This window comes from Engraulis encrasicolus, chromosome 17, assembly GCF_034702125.1.
Source record: "Engraulis encrasicolus isolate BLACKSEA-1 chromosome 17, IST_EnEncr_1.0, whole genome shotgun sequence".
Taxonomy (NCBI): Eukaryota; Metazoa; Chordata; class Actinopteri; order Clupeiformes; family Engraulidae; genus Engraulis; species Engraulis encrasicolus.
In genome coordinates this window covers 39871382-39894168 of record NC_085873.1, presented here as the reverse complement: position 1 = coordinate 39894168, position 22787 = coordinate 39871382, and the positions used below count along the sequence as shown (strand labels likewise).

At 42.9% G+C, this 22787-nt stretch overlaps 2 protein-coding genes across 3 annotated transcripts in view; one reads left to right on the top strand and one right to left on the bottom strand.

Moving 5' to 3' along the window:
• Positions 1-164: 164 nt before the first annotated feature.
• On the bottom strand, positions 165-12194 carry ankrd22 (ankyrin repeat domain 22). Of its 2 annotated transcripts, XM_063220762.1 has the most exons (6): positions 11851-12194; positions 7635-7826; positions 4837-4944; positions 3399-3476; positions 1554-1652; positions 165-641 (listed from the first exon to the last, which is right to left on the bottom strand). In XM_063220762.1, the coding sequence occupies exons 1-6, from the start codon at positions 11869-11871 to the stop codon at positions 564-566; spliced, it is 576 nt and encodes a 191-aa protein (XP_063076832.1). In that variant the 5' UTR covers positions 11872-12194; the 3' UTR covers positions 165-563. The 2 variants fall into 2 exon arrangements, with proteins under 2 accessions (XP_063076832.1, XP_063076833.1); XM_063220763.1 differs by lacking the exon at positions 3399-3476.
• A 471-nt stretch (positions 12195-12665) lies between these two features.
• The window catches only part of stambpl1 (STAM binding protein-like 1), a 55477-nt gene continuing 45355 nt past the window's right edge, over positions 12666-22787 (top strand). The window contains exons 1-2 of the mRNA XM_063220759.1: positions 12666-13370; positions 21773-21900. Coding sequence (XP_063076829.1) covers positions 21799-21900 — 102 coding nt within the window. The 5' untranslated portion in view covers positions 12666-13370; positions 21773-21798. The remainder of the gene's footprint in view (positions 13371-21772; positions 21901-22787) is intronic.

Here is a 22787-nt window from a genome sequence, read left to right as displayed (position 1 = left end):
TGGAAATTCAAAATGTCTGACAACGGAGAAGATCCCCTTTTTCATGTAAGGGAAGTGCAATTTTCATAATGAATACTTAAAATTTGATAGTGCTGGTCAAGTATTCATAAAAAAGGTAACATTGTGAACGGGCAACATGGATTCTGGAAACAAACTACTAAAAATATTACGCAGTGCACCTTTATTCAAATAAATAGAATATAAGTAGTTACAAAGGTCCAAAACAATCAGGTCAAGGAAGGGACATAAGCCATTGTCCAAATGACATCTGGGTAATTTCCGTGACGTATAAGAACATTGTAAACCACCCAATGCAGAAGCAAACAGTATAAAACAACAGTTAAAAAAAAGTGTGAAAAAAAATCACTGTGCAGCACAATGTCCATTTCTGATTGAATCCAAAGGAAATGGTCTGAGTGAGAGTGGCATGAGAACCAACATACACTTGTCCTTCCTTGCAACCGTAAACACTCTCGTGAACTGTTTAAACAAAACATCATCCTGCCAGACCTCAGATTTGAGTCTCAAGCATCCTTGATTTTCAGAGCAACCTTGACAACTTTTCATTCCGATTTCTTCAGCATGGCGACGATCTTTGTGAACTTTAACCTCCGTGCAATGTCCAGTGGAGTTTCTCCCTTCTGTAAGAAATAGAAGTTTAAAAGCGAAAGAAAGTTAAGTTTAAAGCATTACCAGTAGTGAGCATGGGACATTACTATAGACCAGTGTTTCCCAACCAGGGGTACGTGTACCACTACGGGTACGCGAGCACACCTCAGGGGGTACTTGGAAAAATGTAATAATAACAAATATATGGAGTGTAGTCACATTGGGATAGAGGAACAGATATAGAGCATGAGTGAAGGGGTACTCATGTGACAAAATTGCTTAGGGGGTACGCAGGACAAAAAAGGTTGGGAAACACTGCTATAGACCGTATCAAACGCCCCCTTGACCTTGAAAAATATGTCTGTCAATCGATCTCTCCCTTATTTAAGATCATGTGAACTTTAAAGCATTAAGAAACACCATCACCAGTTACAGTTGATACTGTCCCATGTTTGGAAACAAGCTCATATTGCACCTCCCCTTGAGTTAAATAATTGAGTTTTACCTTTCCTCTTGTACTTTTAATCGTTATCCGAGTGCGGCAGTGCACATTTTACCTCCAAACTAGCAGTTAACATTGACTCCTATGAGACCAGTTAGGCGCCATCGAGAAATATGAATCCTGCCAGTCCACCCAGTCAGCCAAATAGCAATTTGGCTCCCCCCTCTCTCTCTTCTCTCTCTTTGTCCACTATTCCCTGACCTCATGTTATAAGGATGACAATTTGTTTGTTTGTTTGTTTTTTGTTTTTGTTTTTGTGTTTACTGTGTGGTTCTAGTCACATGAATCCACTCATATCACCCCTCAGCAATCATTTGATTTCATGAAGTCATACTTGATACAAACACGGTCTCTGATTAAGGATAAAATGTTGATGCAGAGATACCCAATACATTTGTTGTCACTTAAAAATAAACAGTTGAAAAGTTCACACATAACTCACCATGTTCTTGATGGAAATGTCTGCTTGTTTCTCCAGTAACAGTGGCACCATGCCTTGGCTTTTCCTCACACAGGCGTAGTGAAGCGCTGTGTTGCCTTTCTGTGAGAGGAAAAGACGACAGTGAGCAAAATGGAACGAATGTGCATCAACAAGTCATGAGTTCCGCATCCCATTTGTTTGGATGCAAATAATGGGATCAGGCATCTTGTGAAAAAGTGAAAGCCCATTGGGAAACCCAAACTCCCATTGTCATTGTGACACAGCACTCCACGGCACACAAGTGAACACTGCACACTGCACACAACGAAATTGCATGTATGCCTCACCTGTGCATCTAAATTCTAGATTTCATAGACATTTTGTCCAAAGTGGTAAACGTGCACTGGCCTTGATCTTACCACACTTAGCCAGGGTTTTGTTGCCTTTTTTTAGTAAATATATTTTTTGGTCTTTTAGACTTCATTAGTGATAGGGCAGTTTGAGAGAGAGACAGGAAACGTTTGGTAGAGACGGGAAAGGGTCGACAAAGGACCCGGGGTCGGAATGGAACCCACGTCGGCCGCGTAGGAGACGAGTGCCCTACCGCTAAGCCAAGGTAGGGCCTTTGTTGGCTTTTTTTGTAGAATTGTCTTGCATTTGAATACAAACAATTGATGCAACTACTACTGTGATATGTCATACCAAAGAATTAGAAATTCTTTGAAAGAATTAAGTTACAAAAGTCACACAAAGGGCATGGACCTGTCAAATTGACCGCTGATTGAAGTGGGAGGGATTAACTTGAAGTTTGAAACGTCTCATTTCATCTGCATCTCATTTCATCAAATTGCTAACGTTTGGTCATGACATGCTATCTGCTTGTATGTAATGAGGCATCGTTCACTGACTTTGCTCCCCATCCTCATCTCTTGCACCCATTTGCTGAATGGATATGTTGGAAAACAGTTTTTAGATGCGTCCTAGCATCTCTGTAAGTAAAGAGGGTATGTCCGTCTGAAACGCTTTATTAAAATTGTAATTCCCTCCTGTGTCCACAAGGCGGCAGTGCATAGGCGCGTCTTTGTCCGGCTGTCGGACTTGTTGTAATCTTGCTCCAGAGACAACCAAATCCAGATATACTGTAGCAGCACATTGTAGTGTTACTCAATGGGGGGCACTACACCCTACATCCCACCAGGGGGCATTAGAGAGCCTTCAGGGGGCATTAGAGAGCCTTCAGGGGGCATTGAGAAGTCTCACTTGCAAATGGGGGGGCAATAACTCTATTTGTTTTTAATAATAAGGCAGCTGGGGGCATTGGCAGGCTTATGATGACATAAAGGAGCTGTTAGTAGGTTTATGATGAGGTCAAGGGGGCGTTTGTTCGTGTATGGAAATGACAATTGAATTGAAAACCTACAGATCACTAAGCCAGGCTAGACGTACATGAATTGATTGAGATGAGGCCTCAGGTCTAAGACGGTGGTTCAGGAGTAGACCAGGTTAAGTTAAGAGGTAAATCATCTAATAGAAGAGCCTGGAGTCATCATTTTCTTCTATACAAGGAACTGGCATGGCTCTAACGGTAGGGCACTGGGCTGCCGGCCCGGGTCCTTTGCCAAACCTTCTCCATCTCTCTCTCTCTCTCTCTCTCTCTCTCTCTCTCTCTCTCTCTCTCTCTCTCTCTCTCTCTCTCTCTCTCTCTCTCTCTCTCTCTCTCTCCTCTCTCTCTCTCTCTCTCTCTCTCTCTCTCTCTCTCTCTCTCTCTCTCTCTCTCTCTCTCTCTCTCTCTCTCTCTCTCTCTCTCTCTCTCTCATAAATAAACTTATAATGTTTTAAAGTTAAGTTATAGAGGGAATAACTCACATAGTCTGTGGCGTTGATGTCTACTTTGCTGGTCAAAACCAAGGTCAATAAGTCCTCATTCTTCTTCTGCTTTTCCAACTGTGTGGGTTCAAGACATAATGGTCAAACATTAACACACTGTGAGGGGTGGGTAAACACAGGTGAACAGTGTGTTGGAAATATTCACAGTCCACATTTTACATACTAAGAGTGGTCTATTCAAAAAGAGGGCCTGCGCCTTTCAAGGTGGCTTTAGTTGTGTAGTGGTGCGTTGACTCGGAATATAAAGTAATACAAAATCAGAAAGTCTGGAGCTCGCACAAAAAAAAAACCTAAGAAGAGATGCCCAAATAAAGTGGGTTTTTTATTTACTCACATATGCCGTGCTATATTTACAAAAGTACAAACGTTTTGTAAATATAGCACGGCATATGTGAGATCATTAAAAACCCACTTTATTTGGGCATCTCTTCTTAAGTCTTTTTTTGAGTGCGAGCTCCAGACTTTCTGATTTTGTATTACAACATACTAAGAGTGGCGCATTTGAAATGGCCCCCCGTATTGTATGCATTTTACATTTCTTACACAGCAGATTTAAACATTATATATTGTATCCCATAGGCATGCAGAACAGATTTCTACTTATATCGGATATGATGCATGTTTAAATATGCTGAGTAAGAAAAACACATAAAATACATGAATACTGGGACTTAACATCATTTTTATATGACACTGTGCATCCTTTAAGCATTTTAGTAGGTGAACTGTATGTGTGCTTTATCTACAACACATAAGTGGAAATTTAGCATGTGCCAGAGATGTGGACTTGTGACTTGGACTTGAGTCAGACTTGAGTCACAAATGATTTGACTTGAGGCTTGACTTGGCATATTAGAAATGACTTGTGACCTGTCTTGACTTGTAGGCTATTGACTCGAGACTTGACTTGGACTTGTTTAGCTTGTAACAGTTTTAGCTTGCAATGACATGTCAAGTCTACACATGTCCCATTTTCTGCATTTGTATGTGAAAATATTATATGAAAAAATGAATTAAAATGATTTGCCCTTAACCAGTACCATTAAGCCTACTGTGTTTTAAGAATGTGACTGGCAAAGGGGGCCATGCATAGCAGTGTGGAGAGGTAATGAATTTATGACCGAAAGTAGTCGTCAAGAGTGTGCATAGCATACTTGTTAAGGGGAAAATGAGACTTGGACTCGGACTTGACTTCGCTTTGGTACGACTTGGACTTGGACTTGGACTTGGTTGAATGAGTCTTAACTTGTCACCTGACTCGGACTTGTTTGGAAGACCTTGAGGCTTACATTTGACTTGCAAATTAGTGACTTGGTCCCATCTCTGGCATGCCATATAATACTTGTATAGCCATATATTAACACTTTTGTAAGCTTTGTGTGTTTCTTTTTCACATAGATGTACAAAGACGATTTACCATTATGAGATATCCAATGAGGAGGATGGGCATGAGGATGGCGATCATAAGGTAATCCAGAAAGGAGTAGGTTCTTTTGGCGGCGTAGTGTAGACAAGTCCTTTGTTTCTGTGGACAAAAAGGACAGACATCATGATGCGTCATTATACTTTGTTTATAATTCCAATTGCTTTTAATCAATTTTGCTCTTTCCTTTTTTTTTCTAATATTTTTTGGGCTTTTTTCGCCTTTATTCGATAGGACCGTGAAGACAGGAAGTGAGTTGGGAGAGAGAGAGAGAGAGATCGGGAAGGGTCAGCAAAGGACCCAGGTCTGATTCGAACCCGGGTCAGCCACATAGCAGACAAGTGCCCTACCATTAGCAACACGATAGGGCCAGGTCTTGGCTTTTTTTTTTTTTTTTTTTTTTTAAAGTTTTTTTTGGGGCTTTTCAGCCTTTATTGATTTTTGTGAGACAGGATAGTGGAGGAGAGACAGGGAGTGAGCTGGGAGAGAGAGATGGGGAAGGACCGGCAAAGGACCCAGACCGGGAATCGAACCCGGGTCGGCCAAGTGGCAAACGTGTGCCCTACCATATCAGCCACGGTAGGGCCTGGTCTTGGCTTTTTAAAACAGTCTTTGATTTGCCTTCATACTGGTTGTTGTTTTTATCTGTGGATTATTTATGGATTTAGCCTGGATACACACATATACACTGCATTCAGGTTCTTGAGATTTGAGGGCTTTTATATTAAAAAAGGGTGGGTATGTTAGAGCTGAATGGACACATTCCAATGCAAAATGAGGGTTCTAGCTTTTAAATGCAACTAATTTCATGTTTTCATGTGCTACGGAGGCTGAGATATTTAGGTTTTAATAGGCAGAGGGCACCTTTTCCCAAAAGGTGCTTAGGCTAAAATGGGTTCAAATATTTTCTTTTTTTCTTGAACTTCTGTTTAATATCTTACTGGTTGTTTTAATTTGTTTGTTTATGCACTTAGAGCTCCATGTTATATATATAAATAACATTACTATTATTATTATTATCAAAACGAAGAACCCAAATTCAGGGTTTCGCCCAGCACTTTACCGTTGAGGTGACAACTGTACAACCTTGACAACAAACATCTCCCACCTTGTAAATGAAAAAATAAAGATGTGTGTTGCCAATGTTGTTTCTTTCCTCATTAGGAACAATTTTAGAAGCTATCCCAACTCACTTTCACTAACCACTATTCTATGGGAAACACTGGAATTCCTTGTTGAAACTTCCAGAATGACTCCAACTCATAGAATGAGCTACAATGAGCACCAAAGGAGAAGAGAGACACAATGATTGGGGTCACAGTCACACACAGTAGTGGTGTGCATGTTCACGTGCACGTTTGTGTGTGTGTGTGTGTGTGTGTGTGTGTGTGTGTGTGTGTGTGTGTGTGTGTGTGTGTGTGTCAAAGAGAGAGCGAGAGAAGGCCTGTTGATGGTTTGTTGATGAGAGAGAGAGAGAGAGAGAGAGAGAGAGAGAGAGAGAGAGAGAGAGAGAGAGAGAGAGAGAGAGAGAGAGAGAGAGAGAGAGAGAGAATCAGGTACATTCTGCTTACTTTCATAGAAGCTATTTTATATATTTGGCCATTAACACTGTACAGTTTATGTCAACGCATGTGCACCCACTCCTCTCACATACCAAAATGCTGAGTGTCAAGTAAGGTAGCCTACTAAATCTCATTTCCTTTAAAATTATTACACTAATAAAAATCCAATAATACAGAAGAAGCATCAACCTGATTACCAGATGCACACACAGAGAAGGAGAGAGAGGGATGAGGAGAGACAGAGGACAGGAGGAGGATAGACAAGAGAAGAAATAGAGAGGAAGAGAGAAGACAGGAGGAGAGAAGACAGGAGGGGAGAAGTGGGGAGAACAGGCACAAAAAGGAGAGACGGAGAGAACAGGGAGAGATGAAGCAATAAACTCATTGCAAAATCAGTCGGGGCAGTATCTAAATAAGTAAATAATCAAATCGCTGGCCCCTGCCTAATGCCCTAGCTCCAGAACATAACAGAAGTGGAAAAGTAATTGGAAAAAAATCGAATCGAATCATATCGTATCGTGGGGCATTCTTAAAGGGACACTGTGTGAGATTTTTTGTTGTTTATTTCCAGAATTCATGTTACCTTTTTCATGAATACTTACCACCACCATCAAATTCTAGGTATTCATTATGACAGGAAAAATTGCACTTTTCATACATGAAAAGGGGGATCTTCTCCATGGTCCGCCATTTTGAATTTCCAAAAATAGCCATTTTTAGCTGCAAAATGACTGTACTTGGACCATACTAGAAAATATGTGTTTATTACTTAGTAAACTTTCATGCAAAGGTAAAATTTGGCAACAGGCAGGGCAGTTTCAATGAGCAGCATAGTTGCAGTACCTTTTTTGACCATTTCCTGCACAGTGTCCCTTTAAGTATAGAAAATAATCAAATCACTGCCTTAAGAAATCGATATCGAACCGTATCGTCATGGAGGCTGTGATTTACACCCCTAACATGAACCTCAGGTCGGACTCCAACCCAGGTCCCTGAGCCCGCCCTGCCCAGGGTTGCCAGATGAGGCTGATGATTTCCAGCCCAAAAAATGCTCAAAACCCGCCTAGAACCACAAAATCCCGCCCAATTCTATTGATTTCTATGCCTAAAATTGGGCGGGTTTTTCTGCTAAATGGCATTTTTTTCCGCACACGGCCATCCTAAGCAGCCCAATTGGGCAGGAAACAGCCAAATCTGGCAACACTGCCCCTGCCCTGTCGCCCCAATCACCTTATTTGTAACAGAGACGTCTGCATCCAGGCTGAGCAGGTACTTCACCACGTGGTGGTTTCCCCGTCGGATGCCGGCGATCAGGGGCGTGTCTCCCGACCTGGGCTCCTGGACGTTCAGGCTCTTGGGCGTGTCCTTGAAGAGCCGGTACACTTCGTGGGCGTCATTGTCATATGCTGCCTGGCACATGGGCTATGGGAGAGGGAAGAAGAGATGATAATTAACTTGGGATTTACGTAGTTTACAACAAGTGAGGGCGTCAGTCAGTGTAATGAACACTGTACACACAAGAAAATAACACGTGCAGGCAGGCAGGCAAGTGTGTGCATGTACATGCAAACACACACGCACAGACGCAAACGTGCACAGACACACGCGTGCACAGACACACACACGCATGCGCACACACACGCATGGGCACACACACGCATGGGCACACACACATACGCGCACGCACACACACATTTCTGTTTAAGAGAGCACAATGGAGTAGCCAAAACATACTATGCTACACTACAGAAATCAATATTTCCAAACATTTTGAGTAGACCAAGAAAAAGGACACCTCTGTGTTTAAATCAAATATTGTGTTCCAGCAGAGCAAATGAATCTAATAATGTTCCTGCATATGATTTATGACCAAGAATGTGTGACAAAAGGACTAGCCCAGCCCAGCCAATGAGAGAAGCTGCCCGACAGGTCTAACCAGATGTGGCCACCTCTGTGATGTCACCGTCCCTTTCACTTCAAACACATGCTTCACATCAGGTTAAGAGGGACTACCCAGAGATCACATTTCATACCAATCCAGCTCTAATGGGTCATCGTCCAATAACTGCCTGCACCTAGGTCAGGGGATGTAGATTGTGCACTGTGGTGCACTGTGTAATATTGTCAATATCCAGAGCTCATGCTGCCCATTCACAAATGTTACCTTTCTCACAAATACTTATCACCACCATCAAACTAAGTATTAATTATGATTTGGAAAATTGCACTATTCATACATGAAAAGGGGGGTCTTCTCCATTGTCTGCCATTTTGAATTTCCAGAAATATACATTGTAGTTGCAAAACTTACTGTAATTTGCTCATACTGGTGCAGGGATTCCCAAACTGGGGTGCGTGCACCCCTGGGGGTGCGCGGCCTGCCATTAGGGGGTGCGCGAGCTGAATAGAGCAATGGTGGATATGTGTGTTTTATATCTAGCATTAATGAATATTAATTTGTTTTTAATTTTATGGTGAATTGTATGCTGGAAGGGTCCATCTGAAGTGCAGTTTAACTCCTTGACTATTGGAAAAGAGGATTTACCAAAACGATATAATGTATAATAGGCAGTGAATGCGCAGTAAATCCATACTTGCGTGGCCATCAGTACACCATAAATTTGCTTGGGGGGTGCACAAACCAAAGTGAAATGTACAAGGGGGTGCGCAGGGGGAAAAGTTTGGGAACCACTGTACTAGTGTATATTAGTTCATTATTAAGTAAATATTAATGAAAAGATCAATTTTGGAAATAGGTAGTTTCAATGAACAGCAAAGTTGCAATACCTACTCTGTTCATTATCCTACACAGTGCATCTTTAAGAAAACTAATGAATAGGCCTATACGAGACCACAACAATCAAGATGAGTTTAACAATTGACATTCGCGAAAGGAGATTGAGAAGCCTGGAAAACATGTTCCTGGCTTGGTGTCTTTGGTGTATCTGTCTCTCCTTTTCCACTATGGCCACAACATGGGGAGAGAGGGAGGTCACAAAGTTCACTGCAGAGAACATCTCCTCTATACCAGTGGTTCTCAACTGGAACAGTCTTGGGACCCACCATTTTCCACTCTCATTCGGTCGCGACCCAATTTTTTTAGCGTTCAAGTCAATTCAATGCAATTCTCAAAATGTAACCAAGACTCGAATGACTGGTTGCACGCTATCTATCTCGCATAAATATTCAGATTGTATCTATGACAACAGATGACACAGAGTTCACTAGCCTATCAAAATAAAAGCTGTAAATTGTTGCAGGAAAAGTAAAAAAAAATGTTTTAGAATTACGTTTTTTTTTTTACACCAAGGCTCCGCGACCCACCCATGACCCCTCCGCGACACACTTTTGGGTCGCGACCCACCAGTTGCTCTATACCTCTTATCTGAGGCTGCCATGAGGATGTATCCTCCTCCTAATACAGATCTCACATAATTCACTGGCAAGAGCTCAGTGAAGAGAACAGAGTAACCATGAAACAGAAAGAAAAAACAGCTTTTGCTAGCGATTATAATTATTTTTTACATAAGAGTTACCCTACAAGGACTGGAACCTGGGCCTACCGGGGTACCACTACAGTAAAGAGCCAGGTTCATTGGTATGATGGAGTAAACCTCACAACCCTAGTGATTTTCACTTCACCACACTAAACACTAACAGACGGCGATTCTACTTGGTAAAGTATAACACAAATTTACTGTTGCATTGTTGCAACAGAAATTTGCCTGAAATTTACAGATAAGTTCTATTTCCTTTCCTTCCTCCGTTTAAGGTTGTTGGGCAATTACCAACTACTATAAGTATGCATCACATTTAATATTTGACTGGTGAATCAAATTTCATTTCATAATGAATCAAATTTGACTACTTTGTGATCATTTGCATGATCAGAATGACATTTCCTTCTCTTCGGTTAACCAGATAGTGCCACACAGCAAATATTTGACTTGGAGGTGCACCACATAATGTTGCGTCAACATCAAGCGGCTAAGCGGAAGTGTGGATGAAATCTAAATTGTGCAATAAAGTCAACGCTTTTCGTGTGCCATCTTGCTAGAGATGGAGCTGCCTAGCTTCATAATGAAAGTTGTTACTAGACTTTAACATAGTGGTTCTATGTGTACCACTACCTGGCTGGCACTATCAGCTATCTGGCTTACGAGCTATGACCTCTCGTTTCCAGCTGGTTTAGATACATAGGCCCATAATAGAACAAATAAGGGGGATGGTTATTAGTTTTCTACCTCTGTGCCTCAGAGCTACAGTGAACACATCATGTTACGTCAGCAGGCGGGGAAACATCCTGAATGACTCCTGTGACAAACTTTGCCTTTGACACCATTTGCCAAACAGTCAAAACCTGAGGCACAGCAGTAGGCTACAAGACTTAGAATTCCACTCACTATCAACACATAGTAAGCCTAAACCTTTGAAAGCCAGTATGAAGACCTTTACCAATTACCATTGAATAGACTTCCACAGTGGAAGTAGAGTAAAGTAACTTTATTGATCCCCAGGAGGGAAATTAAGCTGTTAAGTAGATAAATAAATACACATAATGACCACATGGACATTTCAGAACATATAACACATGTAATATTCAGGGAGTTACATAGAAACTACAGAAAACAATAAAAAAAAGGCAATTCTGAAAAAAAAACATATCTGAGGTAGACAAGAGTTTAACATGGCCAAGAATGAGTGTTGATAGATACACATACTTACTATGAAAGTGAAAGTTATTTTCTAGGCTAGTATTGTGATGTAGTGTTAGACAACTGAGATCTAAATAGTGTTCATTCCTTTTGGAAGTCCACTAGGCCTAGTTTTGTCTTGCCATCGCAGCTGACATAATTAACCTGTTTAAGGAATGCAGTTCAACAGAAACTATCTTTAACATTGCCCCACACTAACCAACAGCCTACAGGTACAAACACCAGCCTCCACAATGAATAACAAACTTTAACACTGTACACTCACCAACAACCTACAAACATCAAGCCTCCATAAAGAATAAAAAACTTTAACACACTCACCAACAACCTACAAACATCAAGCCTCCATAAAGAATAACACACTTTAACATTGTCCCACACCAACCAACAAACACCAGACCACCATAATAAAAAAAAACTTTAATACTGCCCTACACTAATAACCTACAAACACCAGGCCACCATAATAGTTAATAGCAAACATTAACCCAACCCTACGCTAACCAACAAATTACAAACACCAGACCTCCACAATTAACAACAAAGTAACTTTTAAAAATGATTCCAAAATTACAGTGTTGCCAATAAGGTTCCCCCAATGATGCCTCGTTTGAAGACAACAAAGCACAATAGCAAACAAAAGCGTAAAGAACACACCACTACGCCTACACCAGAATGGTGTGTCGTAACTTCCAAAAAAAGTAGGTTGAAGTTGTACAGGAATACAATACCTCGGAATACAATATCCCCATGTCTCACGAGTCGTGATCCTAGTAGAGTGAAAACACCTGACTTTAATTGTGTCCTCTGGGAGAAACAATCGTCGTCTTCTCCTTTTCCTGGCTCCTCGAAGTTTTGAGAGAGACGGTTCGGGAATGGTCAAATCAACCACTAGATCAGTTATTCTGTAATATGTTTGAACGGCGCTCTATCTTACTTTGGTGAGTTAATTTCTTTTGAATCATTGTTGTCCAAACGTGTCGGTGTATGAATCAATGGAAAACTATGACACGCCGAGTCCTGCAAGTCTCAACAGGCGATAGCCGTTGCCTCAGGTAACGCGCAGTGCGCGCAGTTGCGCACGTCCTTTATGAAATCTGGGAGGGATTTTCACTTTCATGTTTTACGTCTGGAGAAAGTGATGATGATGATGATGATAAACAAATTGCCAATGGCTAGGCCTATCCAAAAATGTGTGAAGGAGGTTTGGTGATGCGTTATGGACTTTGAAGTGGCTGAAAGCGCAACGACCCAAGTGGAACATGGATGATTTTGGTCTGAAATTGAGTGCGTCGGTGCGTGCAATAATGCCTGCATAAGTATTATCCTAAAATCTTGTCGTAGGCCTACAAGAAACACAGCCAAATGATGATTGAAACTTTGCAAACAGTACAGATAACTGATATAACCATTAACCAAACATGTGCATCTGTCTGACTCTGACATTCTTGGTAGGATTTGCGCGCCATCTAGCGAATGTCTCTATGAAATTACACTTACCCTGGGACAGGCCAGCTCAGAACCAAGCGTTTGAGTATCACGGTGAACCTTTTTTTCCTATTAGAATTACCCACGCACACTAGTGCATCTCTTCCCATAAAACATTGACACCATTAACACAAACAATAAAGCTATAACGATAGGCTATGACGTTGATTCATTGTGGGGCTGAAAGCGCTCACATCCAGACATTGACAAATGTTAGCCTACTTCCTCCACGGACATTCAGTTTGATGGCCATCATTTTAACAATATTCTAGAAGTTGGAGAAAACTAAGATGTGTGCATTCGATCCGTGTGCGTGAGTGACGCGTGCAGTCTATGCTTTACGTTTGTCAGTGGCGTTCCGGGGTGTTTTTCATCCCCACCCCCTTCCCTTCATCTGACACATTGTAATAACTGCTGGTACGGCCACCTCGCCGCTGATTTGACTGCGGAGCTTTTACGAATCATCTCTTGCGTTCCTCATAGGATATCTGGGTTTGAGAGACAGCTTTCAGCCATTTTTACCACCGGTAAACTTTGGTTGAACCACGCAAAACGCGTCTCATCCTCACGAGTGTGTGCGAGTGTTTTTTTATGAAGGGACAAAGACGCAAAAACAAAAGGCTAAAACGCGAGGTTTGGATATAAAAGGGCACCGGCTTTTATCTGACGCCAGGTTTCTGTTTTTGCACTGAATTCTAGCATGTGCTACATGTGACGACAAGGATGCGCGGAGCATGGGACCAGCAGCCAGGGTGAATAACTGGTAAGCTAAAGTATCCAATGCGTTTGTATACAAAATTGTCAATAGAGAGATAACCTATGTTTGTTGTATTTGAAGATGTTCCTCGATGCGGAAGAAGAGGACTATCAAGGCGTAACATTCAGAATCAATGGCTTTGGTTGCTGTCGCACTTTTGAGTAGTAATCGCACAGGCTACTACTACGACGACGGGATTTAAGCCTCTGTCTGCCTGCTCTCAAAAGATTATCATTTTTTACGCACGCAGATAGTCTATTGACTTACCAACAACAACCACACGTGTGGGTTATCCATAGGGTGGTCGTGATAGTGTGTGGTATTTAAATGTACCCTAGTCGAATTATAAACACTAGTCCCACATTTATTGTTTACATGTCAATATAGGTTTGACAAAGTAGCCAGCTGCCACTGTTGTATTATTGTTTTGAAGGGCAAGGTTACATCATGCACAGATTACCATTTTAATCTCTGAACTAATTGATACTAGACTTTCCCATTTTGTGTGTGTGTGTGTGTGTGTGTGTGTGTGTGTGTGTGTGTGTGTGTGTGTGTGTGTGTGTGTGTGTGTGTACCTTTTTGAAAACATAAGTCTCGAAATTTGGTTGTGGGCGCCCTCTTCGCTTCTCGGTAAAAGGGAAGTGGAATAATTTCACGACAAAACTTTCACTGTGGCGGCATGCTACTTTTCAGTAGAGCTCTAGGGCCAGCACAGTTTGTGTGCCTCCCTTCCTAGGCAGATTCCAAAGAAGCATTTTCAGCATTCGACACGGTAACTGCTTATGTATGATCCTGTTGTGAAAACTATGTTGCTGTATGTTTGTCACTGGTCATGTAGAAGTGATTTAAGGGTGACATGGGATGACAGTCTGGTCTCTTGCACTGAATGGCTAAAGGCCAATTTACTTTTCATTTGCAATACATGATCCAGACTGCCTATAGCTGGTTTGTTGATTTTGTAAAAAAAATATATATATATTAGGCCTATAAGAGCAATACAAAACCTCTTTGTTGGAGTATACCACACAACCTTGCTTGTATTTATACTTCAAATATATAGAGCCTATAGTTTGCTTGTGGACTGACATGCCCGATGAAGACCCTGTTGGGTCGAAACGTATGACACTTGAATAAACCTTCAAAGTGGAACTACAGTGTGCAAACTTCTACTCTTTCTGCTTGTGGATTGAGCATGCACATCTTATAGCCATAATGATTTGAAGGAACTTGTTGTATAACAGAAACATTTAAGTCCTCTTCGGTGTGTCAGCAGCTTAGGGCATTGTGATGTTTCTCTGTAGAAGATGAAGAGGATGATTAATCCGGCAATGTCTGTGAAAAGCGTTGTATTGGTTGCGTCCTTCATGAAGAATTTGTTGAATACCACAAAAGACCGTGGGTCAAAGATGGGGTCTCACCCTCCCTTCTTCTTCTCTTCTCTTCTCTTCTCTTCTCTTCTCTTCTCTTCTCTTCTCTTCTCTTCTCTTCTCTTCTCTTCTCTTCTCTTCTCTTCATCTTCACAGAATAGAATAGAAAGCCTTTTGTCATTATACACGGTACTATGACAGTTAGAGGGACTTCTTCTTCTTCTTCTTCTTCTTCTTCTTCATCTTCATCTTCATCTTCCTCGCTGTGACTCAGATCTGGTGTTTTCTCTGTTGAAGGGACTTCTTCTTTTTCTCCTCCTCCTTCTTCTTCTTCTCCTTCTTCACCTTCATCTTCGTCTTCCTCGCTGTGACTCAGATCTGGTGTTTTCTCTGTTGAAGGTCTGTGCCGTGTGTAGTGTAGCATCCCACACCCAAAGCAGGCAACACATGACAACAGGGAGCTACGTGTGCTACATGTGTGTTGGTGATCCTCAGTCTCATCACCCAGTATGCTCTCTGCTTCTTTCTCTCTTTCCTTCTTTCTCTCTCTCTCTCTTCTTTCTTTCGTTCTTTCTTTCTTTCTTTCTTTCTTTTTTTCTTTCTTTCTTTCTTTCTTTCTTTCTTTCTTTCTTTTTTTCTTTCTTTCTTTCTTTCTTTCTTTCTTTCTTTCTTACTGTCGTTCTTTCTCTTTCTCTCTTTTCTCTTTCTCTCTTTCTTTCTTTATCTTTCTCTGTCTCTCTCTTTCTTTCTTTCTTTCTCTCTCTCTCTCTCTCTCTCTCTCTCTCTCTCTCTCTCTCTCTCTTTCTTTCTTTCGCTCTCTCTCTCTCTCTCTCTCTCTCTCTCTCTGTACTTCAAGAAATTGATGGATGACTAATGCCTTCATTTATCGCTAATGTTTCCTTGAACCACCAAGGCATGGTTCCAATGATTATTTTTCAAGGAGCCAATGGTTATATGGCTATTTGTGTTGGTCAGGAACGACAGTTTGTTGTGTGAAGATAATTGATTCTTTGTCTGCAAATGTGTCTGTGTGTGTTTGTGCGTGTACGTGCGGGTGTGGGTGTGCGTGTACGTACGTGTGTGGGTGTGTGTGTGCTCATACATACGTGTGTGGGTGTGTGTGTGCGTGTACGTACGTATGTGGGTGTGTGTAGGCGTGTGGGTGTCTCTGTAAACGTGAGTCATATCAGCCCAAGGCTGCTCAAGGATTTCTTCTGTGATTCTACAAGTAACAAAGGAACGAACACACACACACACTCTCACACACACACACACACACACACACACACACACACACACACACACACACACACACACACACAGGTTATATGACACTGACCTACTCTAAAAGCTGCGGTTTACACACACTCACACACGCGCTCACACACACACACACACACACACACACACACACACACACACACACACACACGCCACACACCCCTGTTCACCTATAAGCTACTGTTGATGCCAAACGAAAGCTTGGCCTTGTTATCATTGCTTGGCATGGTGTTGGTTGGGCCGCTTGTCATTTCATGATGAACCCCCTTCTGAATCTGAATCTGAATCAGTGAGAGAGGAGTCAGGAGCAGAGACGGAACAATTGAACACGGGGCCCTAGGGCAAAACACTGATAGGGCCCCCTCATATGGCCTGCCAAAGTCATAATGGGGCCCCCACCACCAATACAGGAGGGCCTTTGGGCCCAGGGGCAAATGCCCTGCTGGCCCCTCCTATATCTCTGCCCCTGGTCAGGAGCCATAACGGGAGCAGGGTTGCCAGATGAAGCTGATGATTTCCAGCCCAAAAAAATGCCCAAAACCCGCCTAGAGGAACAAAATCCCGTCCAATTCTATTGATGTCTATGGCAAAAATTGGGCGTTTTTGTTTTGTTTTTTTTGCTAAATGCCATTTTTACCCGCACACGGCCATCTTAAGCAACCCAATTGGGCGGAAAACAGCCCAATCTGGCAACACAGAGCGGGAGCCAGCCCAATGAGACAGAGCTCAGCTGACACAGATAGTAATTGTTTCATCTCCCCTGCTGTCGAGTGTGACTCAGAGGCCCGAATCCCAAAAACACCCTCTGTCTCTACTCCGTTTTGCATCTCTGGAAAGCGTAATTGTTAGCCGTTAGCAACTTCGGTAGTTGCCAATGGGAAATTGCATTGCAACCAACAAAGTAGCTAACATAGTTAGCAACTACGCTTTTCAGATATGCACCTCAGTTTTGCATTTCCCTTCTGATTCTTTTTATATTGTTTTAAATTAAAAGTTTAAATAATAATAATAATAATAATAATAATAATAAAAACATTGGCTGGTTATTACCGTATATCTGCATTGTTTTTGTTATAATGTTATAACGTCCTTGGCCATGGCGAAAATGGTTAAGGCACCATACAGTGACGCTGGGGGCAAGGGTTTGACTCCGGCCCGAGGTCATTTCCAGATCCTCCCCTATCTCTCTCCTGACCCATTTGTCCTCTCTCTACTGTCATATGAAATAATGAAACAAAAATAAAAACAAACGCTTGTTCTGCAATACTATAGGCCTACTCTTCTGACCCAGATATCATGTAACAATAACGACCAGCATATTTTCAATCTTTGTTTTGAGGATTAGCTGGGAAATCCGGGAATCATTTGGGGTACAACTAAGATTATCTTCTACTTTCATCCCCATAACTTTTGAAACAGGAATCTCATATACTGAAGAGTAGACATCCTGTTTCAGGCTGGTGATTTTGATTTTTGTGGGCTGGGATTATGTGGCTTTGATTACATGGGCATATTCAAGTGCTCTCAAGGGTGTGTGTACACTTTCAAACAGCGATGGATAGGGTTAGGTTGTTGCTCAAGTGCATTAGCACAGGGTGAAGTAGACTAGTACACACAAATACATATACACCATGCCATAGACTCTGGCTAATAACTGGGCAGCTCAAGCATTAGTGTAGTAGATACTCGATAAAACAGTCTTTAATTTTGAAAGAAGCAAGTAAAACAATACTCTTCTCTTTCGTGACTATCTACTTAAAACTTGCACTATATGTATTGCTTGTTGCCATCTTCTGTAGTATTTTACTTGAGTGTTTGATTTTCCTTCGCTACAAAATGCAGAAATTATGAGAGAGACAGGGCAGCGAACGTTGATTTTGTTATTGCGTTTATGTATGAGCTGATTAAAGTACTGTATACATGTAGCCTATATTGGACTAGGGGTGCAAATAATAATCGAAATGTATCGATCTATCGATGTATCGCCTGGCGATTTAATCGAATCGGATCGTATTGTGAGGCATTCTTAAGTATTGAAAATAATCGAATAGCTGGCCCCTGTCCAAAGCCCCATAACATAATAGAAGTGGAAAGGTAAGTGGAAAGAGTCGAATCGAATCGTATCGTATAGTGGGGAATTCTTAAGTATCAAAAATAATCGAATCCCTGCTTTAAGAAATCGATATCATATCGTCATGGAGGCTGTGATTTACACCCCTACATTGGACACTTTCAAACAGAGGTCTGGCACCAGAGAGGGCTGGCGTGGTGTTTAAGTGGCACTCTGCTCTCCATCATACCATGTACCTTATTCTTTACACTAGCCTACATCTGCTGCTTGTTGCCATAGCAGCCCTGTGATGGGAGCACGGAGAGCACACTGTAATTGAAGTGCTCTTTTCTTCCAAAATGCCATACTGTATATCCATTCTTCAAATTCTTCAAAAATGATTGTTTGTTTTAATTGTGTTTTTAGGTTTAGGGTTAGTTGAATCGCTGTTTTGTGTTTTTTAATTTGCTAAGGAATATTCTGATTGTATTAAACCAGTTCCAGTCGCTCTCGTGCTATGTTGAAATCCAAGAAGAAGAAAGAAAGATTTATGATGATAGGATTTTTTTTACAATATTTTGAAAAAGAGCTGTAGTGGAGAATTGCACACTCCAGGCAAAGGGAACAGAGTGGCCAAGCATGCCCTGTAGTCATCATAGTCATATGCTCACTCTTCATCCAATTCTCTGGTGAGTGCATGGATGAGGAAGGGAGGGAGGGATGGAGGTGGCGGTTTGGTGGGTGGGCAGGTCTGGACGGGCCACCTGGCATAGCGGGCATTGCCCGTAGGGCCCTGCACCCTTGTGGGCCCCTATTTTCAGAAATAAATGTATTATTATTATTATTATTATTATTACATTTCTGAAAATAGGGGCCCACAAGGGTGCAGGGCCCTACGGGCAATGCCCGCTATGCCAGGTGGCCCGTCCAGACCTGCCCACCCACCAAACCGCCACTGACCTGCCCACCAGTGAGTCAGTTCTGTGCTGCTAATTATGAGGGACCCCTTTAAGCCAAAAGTGCCCGGGCCCTATTTCTCTCCCAGTTCAGCCCTTGAGGTGGGTGGATGGGTGGGTGTAGGTATTGGCAAGGTCTTTCTTGATTTCTTTTTCCCCTTTCTTTTCACTTTGCTTTTCACTCTCAAAAAGATACGCTATGACTCACCATATTTCACTGCATGGTTACAAGCTGACATAGCAACTGAAGCCCAGGGCTCTCCCTCTCTGTCTCTGTCTCTGTCTCTGTCTTTCTGTCTGTCCCCATCTCTCTCTCTCTCTCTCTCTCTCTCTCTCTCTCTCTCTCTCTCTCTCTCTCTCTCTCTCTCTCTCTCTCTCTCTCTCTCTCTCTCTCTCTCTCTCTGGAATGCTTCAGACCAGACTTGGCAGTTCAGGAGCGGGGAAAGCCAGTGTTTCTTTGTTTTTATCTTTGATTTGAGATCCCGCTCGTAAAAAAAACCCCAGAAACCTAAGTCTTCAAACGGCCTGTTTGTTTTCTGATCGACTTGACCCTGCCGTGAAACATTCAGACTTTTTTTTGGTTGAATTGTCATTCACCCATACATGGGAGGCTGAGACACGTGGAGGGTGAGACTTGCTCAGCAGAGGGTGAGACACGCTCAGCAGAGGGTGAGACACGTTCAGCAAAGGGTGAGACACGCTCAGCAAAGGGTGAGACATGCGGAGCGTGAGGCACTGTGGGTGAGACACGCTCGGCAGTGGGTGAGACAGACACACTCACCAGAGGGTAAGACACGCTCAGCAGAGGGTGAGGCACGCTCAGCAGAGGGTGAGACACACTCAGCAGAGCAGAATTCTGGCCTGCCTGGCCACCATGTGCTCATGAGATGTGTGTAATACCCTTTTCACGTTGAGGCTACGCGGTTGGTTCACTTTGTGCTTTATGCCCTGTGGCCATGCAAAGACACACCATTACTAACATGTTGGGGTTAGGAATTATTTTACTCTGGGTAAAACTTTCCTTGGTTGGTTTTGGAGTTATTGACAAAAGTACAATGTGTAGGCTTTCTATCAGGTGAGGGTTAGGAGTGAGTGTGGGTTTTTTGGGGGGTGTTTTTTGTCTGAGCACATTTTCGCATGAACAGCACATACCTGTTGTGAGGGGTGGTAAAGACAGCCCAAAGCAATGTCAACTTTTCATGACCATAAAACGTTTGACATTGGCATTCTGTTTATGACTGTGTCATGACACTGTTGTGACACACAATACTGTCATATCATGTAGTATATGACACCGGCGTTAAGTAAAGTGCTACCAATAATTTTATCTTTCAGGGCTTTTTTGCATTTATTTCACACAACATAAGCACAAACTCGTAAAATACAAACTGAAAACTGGTACAAGACTTGCATCGTATTTAACACAGTTTCGTGAGTCTTGCTTGTCTGGCTGGCTGTCGCCTTGAGCTGTAGTGAGTGAGGGGTGCCTGGCCTGGGAGGGGGGGGGGAACCCTTAGGTGGCTTATTGCCCTTCAGAGGAAGGGGAGCACAGCACATCACATTGCATCGACCCACCCGGGCCTTCAGCAGCGAGCTCAAGTGTCCTCCCCCTTCTATTGCGCTCAGTCACTCTCTTTTGCTCTCTCTCTCTCTCTCTCTCTCTCTCTCTCTCTCTCTCTCTCTCTCTCTCTCTCTCTCTATATATATATATATATATATATCTCTCTCTCTCTCTCCCCATTTGCCTTAATCGTCTCGTGCACATTCTCTCCATTCTATCAATCTACCTCTCTCTCTTTCTCTCTCTCTCTCTCTCTCTCTCACTCTCTCCCCCCCCCCTCTCTCTCTCTCTCTCTGCCCCCGCTCTCTCTCCCTATTTGCCTTCATCGTCTCACACACATTCTCTCCATGTATCAATCTACCTGTCTATCTATGCCTGTTCGTCTTCCTCCATATCTCCTTCTCAATGCCTATATCAATCCATCTACTGTATATCTGTCTGTATAAATCTCACAACATTTGCCCCCCCCCCCTCGATCCCCTCTCTACTCCTCTCCTCTCCCCTCTGTCTTTCCTCTCCTCTCCTTCTCTAATTATCCTCTCCTCTCCTCTCCTCTCCTCTCTCCCTCTCCTCTCCTCTCCTCTCCTCTCCTCTCCTCTCCTCTCCTCTCCTCTCCTCTCCTCTCTCCCACTCTTATCTTGTCCCCTCTCCTCTCCTCTCCTCCCTACACTCTCCCTCTCCTCTCCTCTCTCCACCTCCTCTCCTCTCCTTCTCTCATCCTCTCTCCCACTCTTCTCTTGTCCTCTCTCCTCCCCTCTCCTCCCTACACTCTCCCTCTCTTCTCCTCTCTCCACCTCCTCTCCTCTCTTCTCCTCTCCTCTCCTCTCATCCCCTCTCCTCTCCTATCTCCCCCTCTCCTCTCCTATCTCCCCCTCTCCTCTTTCATCTCTCCTCTCTCTCTCTCCCTCTCCCCCTATCCTCTCTCTCGCTCTCCCTCTTCCACCTCTCTACTTATGCCTCTTTCCTCATGCCCCTATCTATCTAACATGAGTGTATTTATTCATGCCCCCCCCCCCCATCTATCTAACATGAGTGTATTTATCACACAACATGTCTCTCTGCTTCTTCTCTCAACTTCATAGTTACGATAATGCGCTATATAAATACATGCTGTTTTGTATGGTATTGTATTGTATTGTGTACTTATCACATAACGTGTCTCTCTGCTTCTTCTTCTTCTCCCCCCCCCTCAGTGAGACCGAGTGTGGGGGGCCAGCAGATGGACACGCTGGGAGGTCTGGAGCCGGCTGCCAGCCTGCCCGCTGCTGCTGCTGCTAGGGACGCCATCGCCATGGAGCAGGCCTTCAGCTTCAACACGCTGGTGAGTGGAGTGGAGAGGGACACAATACAATACAATCAGGGCTTGATGTTAACTTTTTTGCTCGCCGGCCACTGTGGCTAGTGGTTTTCCCGAGGAGTCACTAGCCATTTAGCCTTTCTGCTAGCCAGAGTTCTATTGTCCATTTTTTTTCTTTTGAATATTCTTGCATTCAAATACAAACAATCGATGCAACTACTGTAATTTGTCACACCAAATAATAAATTACCAGTCAACGTGGCTAGTGAGACCAAAATTGTTACTAGCCACAGCAAAGTTTTACCAGCATTTGGCCGGTTGGCAGGTGCTAGTGTCAAGCCCTGAATACAATACAATACAATACAATACAATACAATACAATACGTATGGAATAGCGGACGACGAGGTGTCCCGATATCAAGGGAAATAATGGACGAGGCGGAGCGTTCTAAACAGCCCGACGGCGCAGCCGAAGGGCTGTTCGCTTCGCCAAGTCCATTTTCCCTTGATATCGGGACACCTCGAAGGCCGCTATTCCGCTTATCACCCGGTTACCAGCATTTAAGTATTAATTTATTAATAAGTTGATCTAAGGCTTTGTGAGAAAGTAGATTCACCACTGCGCTTGGTACGTTGCTATGGGCACCACTTCCTAATCTAGTGAGACGCGCCTCTATCGGAGGCATAGCCTAAGGACGCGCGCAGAATGTTGGGGTGACTTGACAACCAAATGCGATAGAATTGACGACTGGGTTTTTGACTTGACAACGAGATGCAATAGAATTAGTAACGGGGTCTTGACTAGACAACCAGATGCGATAGAACTAACGACGCGGTCTTGACTAGACAACAGATGCGATAGAACTAGTAACGGCACTTCGCCAGAAAGTTAGAAAAGAAGCAACTTGGAC